At 60.3% G+C, this 2747-nt stretch overlaps 1 protein-coding gene across 1 annotated transcript in view; it reads right to left on the reverse strand.

Moving 5' to 3' along the window:
- Positions 1 to 2266, reverse strand: part of CDX1 (caudal type homeobox 1) — a 17483-nt gene extending 15217 nt beyond the window's left edge. The window contains exon 1 of the mRNA XM_007448056.1: positions 1752 to 2266. Coding sequence (XP_007448118.1) covers positions 1752 to 2184 — 433 coding nt within the window. The 5' untranslated portion in view covers positions 2185 to 2266. The remainder of the gene's footprint in view (positions 1 to 1751) is intronic.
- Positions 2267 to 2747: the final 481 nt, after the last annotated feature.

The following is a 2747-nucleotide window of genomic DNA, read 5'->3' on the forward strand; positions in this document are numbered from 1 at the left end:
CAGCAGGAAGTAACAACCAGAATAAAGGAGCAGGAAAAGTGGGCTTCTTTCTTCAGGGAACAGACACAGAACTGCAGGACCCTGAGGGTCAGTGGCCCCAGACACTTCCTCTCATATAATCTAATGCAAAATTCTCAACTGAGGTTTATGGATAAAGCTTCTGGGGGCCTTTAGAACCCCTGAAATTGTCTGCCCGATTAGGAAACACTTTTTTTCTAGGGAGAACATTTATACTTCCCATCAGATTTCACAAAGGGGTCCTTTTGTAACTCAAACAAAGGTACAAGACCCTTCCCTCTCATGGGATGGTAAAACTGAGACCCAGAAAAGATGGCTGATTTAAAAGACGCTGTTCAGAGGATTAGAGCACAGGTTTGGTCAAATCCCAGCCCCACCATTTACTGCTTATGTAGGTATAACTATACTTGCACAACTCTGTAACCTCTCTATGCCATAGTTTCTTCATCTTGAAGACGGGGGTGATAATAGCACCTATGATAAAGTTATAAGAATTAAAAGATATCAGGTCAGTGCCCGCTCCGTTAGTAAGTGTTCCATAAACATTAGCTGTTATTATTTAGCCAAGGCCACAGAGACAAGTGGCACGGCTGGGACAGAAACCCCAGTCCTCTGAGGCCTCCGGAGGCAGACAGGAGGTTCTGTGTCCCTGGGACTCCCAAGGAGGTGGTACAAATACAGCCAAACCAGCAGCTGCTGATCAGCCCTCCCCAGCATCTGCTGGCAGCGTGTGGGGACATGGAGGTGAAGAGAGAGAGGAGGTGGGGGATGTCCTAGGCTCGCTCCCAGCTGGGGGAAAGGGAGGAGGGGCTGGACATCAAAGGATGGGCAGGCCAACTTCCCGCCCCTAAGGCCAGGTGGCCTTTGTCAGGACAGGCCGGACACAGTCGGGACAATGGGTATCATGTTCACTTTCTGGCCGACAGGAGTCACTACAGAGCCAAGGCCCAGCCTGTTACATGACAAAGGGGGGACCTATGAAGGAGGTCAGGCCGCCCCTCATTAAAGCTGAGCCTTTGTCCTGCCCCCTCCCCTGCCTTTGAAGAGGGTGGATCCAAGAGGCCTGCCTGGGGGCAGAAGGTTCACAGGCTCAGGAGCCAAACAGTAGCCACCTTCCCAACTGCTCCCACTTTCCCCTCCCCCAGGGTCAAGAGTTCAGGGCGAGCCCTGGGATGGTAAGGTAGGGACCCTTCACCACCACCAATCTAACCAAAGAGGGCCCTTTTTTAGTCCAAATGATATGACCCACCAATCTCTTCGTTGTATGGGTGGGGGACTGAGATCTGGAAAGGAAAGTGACTTATGAGTGTTCACATAATCGGTGCATGTCCTTTGGGGGTTTGCAGCCCCTCTTTGGGGCTGGGATAGGGGTGCATGAAACGGATGACCACCAGGGTCAGTGTTGCTAAAAGTTTACCCTGGGACAAAGGTCTGGGGACCTGTGTCTAGTTCCGGCCTTGCCAAGCAACCACAAGGCGTCGTTCTTCATGGCTGGGGTCTCAGTCTCCCTGTCTACAGGGAAAGACAGAGTGTGCTTCCCAAGGCTCCAGGATTCAGAAGGGGGAAGCTGAGAGAACAGCCCCCAGGGACAGAGTCGGGGGTGGGGGGCACACTCTGGAACCCAAGCAGGACCGGGGCAGAGGTCAGACAGGGGGCGGCCGGGGCCTCGCTCTAGCACCTGCCGGCGCCCAGGGGAACCGTCCAGAGGCGCAGGGTGAGGGAGGGGTGCTTACCGCTGCCACCGCCGCCTCCGGCCGCCACGCTGCGCCGCATCCACTCGTAGGGCGTCCGCCTTTGCGCTCCGGGCGAGGACGGTGCGCCTGGGCCGGCGAGGGGCTGCGCCAGGAGACCCGGCCCAGGCCCCGGGGGCGCGGGCACCGCGCTAAAGTCCGGAGGGGGCCCGAATGCCAGCGGGGCCGGGCTGGCAGTGGGGGCCGCGGGGCCCGGACTGTAGGCGGCGGCCCATTCGTCCTTGGGCGCAGAGAAGGGAGTGCTCCAGGCCGCAGGGGGCACGGGGCCCGGCTCCACGTGAGAGTAGCCGGTGAAGTCGGGGTACTGCGGAGGCGGCGGGGGGCCGTAGGCCTGCGGGCCCAGGCCGAGACTGGCGGGCCTGGCGGGGCCGGGGTACACGGGGGATTCCTTGTCCAGCACATAGCCCACGTACATGGTGGCCGCGGGGCCACCCGCGCATGCTGGGCCCTGGAGCCGCCGCAGCCGGCCGCCCCGACGAGCAACTGCTCACCTGAACTCCCAGCCCTGCCGCCGCCCGCCCCACCCAGGCCTTTTATAGCTCCGGGCCGCCACGGCCCCAGCCGAGGCGGGTTTGCATTTCAAAGCGGGGGGAGCCTCCAGGCCGCGAATCAAAGGGGGAAACCCGTCGGGGGCGGGGGGTTCAAAAGGAGACAAATTGCCGCCCCAAGCGGGAGGTGGACGCCGGGGCCAAGGGGGGTGGGGGGGCGCGGAGGGCGCATCCTGAGCGAGCATCGAGGCATCGTTAGGTGTGGGAGTCTCCTGCGAGGCCCCAGCCTAACCGCCCGAACACCTCGACCGCCCCGCAACCCCCTTTTACAGGTGGAGAGAAGGGATCCGAGGGTTTCAGGGACGCCAGGCCAGCGTCACGCAGCCACACCGGGCCTGTGGCGCAGTCCGCAGGGACCAGTTGGAGGTGAAGGGGAGGAAACGCTGACTTCAAACCGGGTTCCCGTCTTTAAGGTAGCGGGTCCTTAATC

Source organism: Lipotes vexillifer, unplaced genomic scaffold, assembly GCF_000442215.2.
Source record: "Lipotes vexillifer unplaced genomic scaffold, Lipotes_vexillifer_v1.1 scaffold121, whole genome shotgun sequence".
NCBI lineage: Eukaryota > Metazoa > Chordata > Mammalia > Artiodactyla > Lipotidae > Lipotes > Lipotes vexillifer.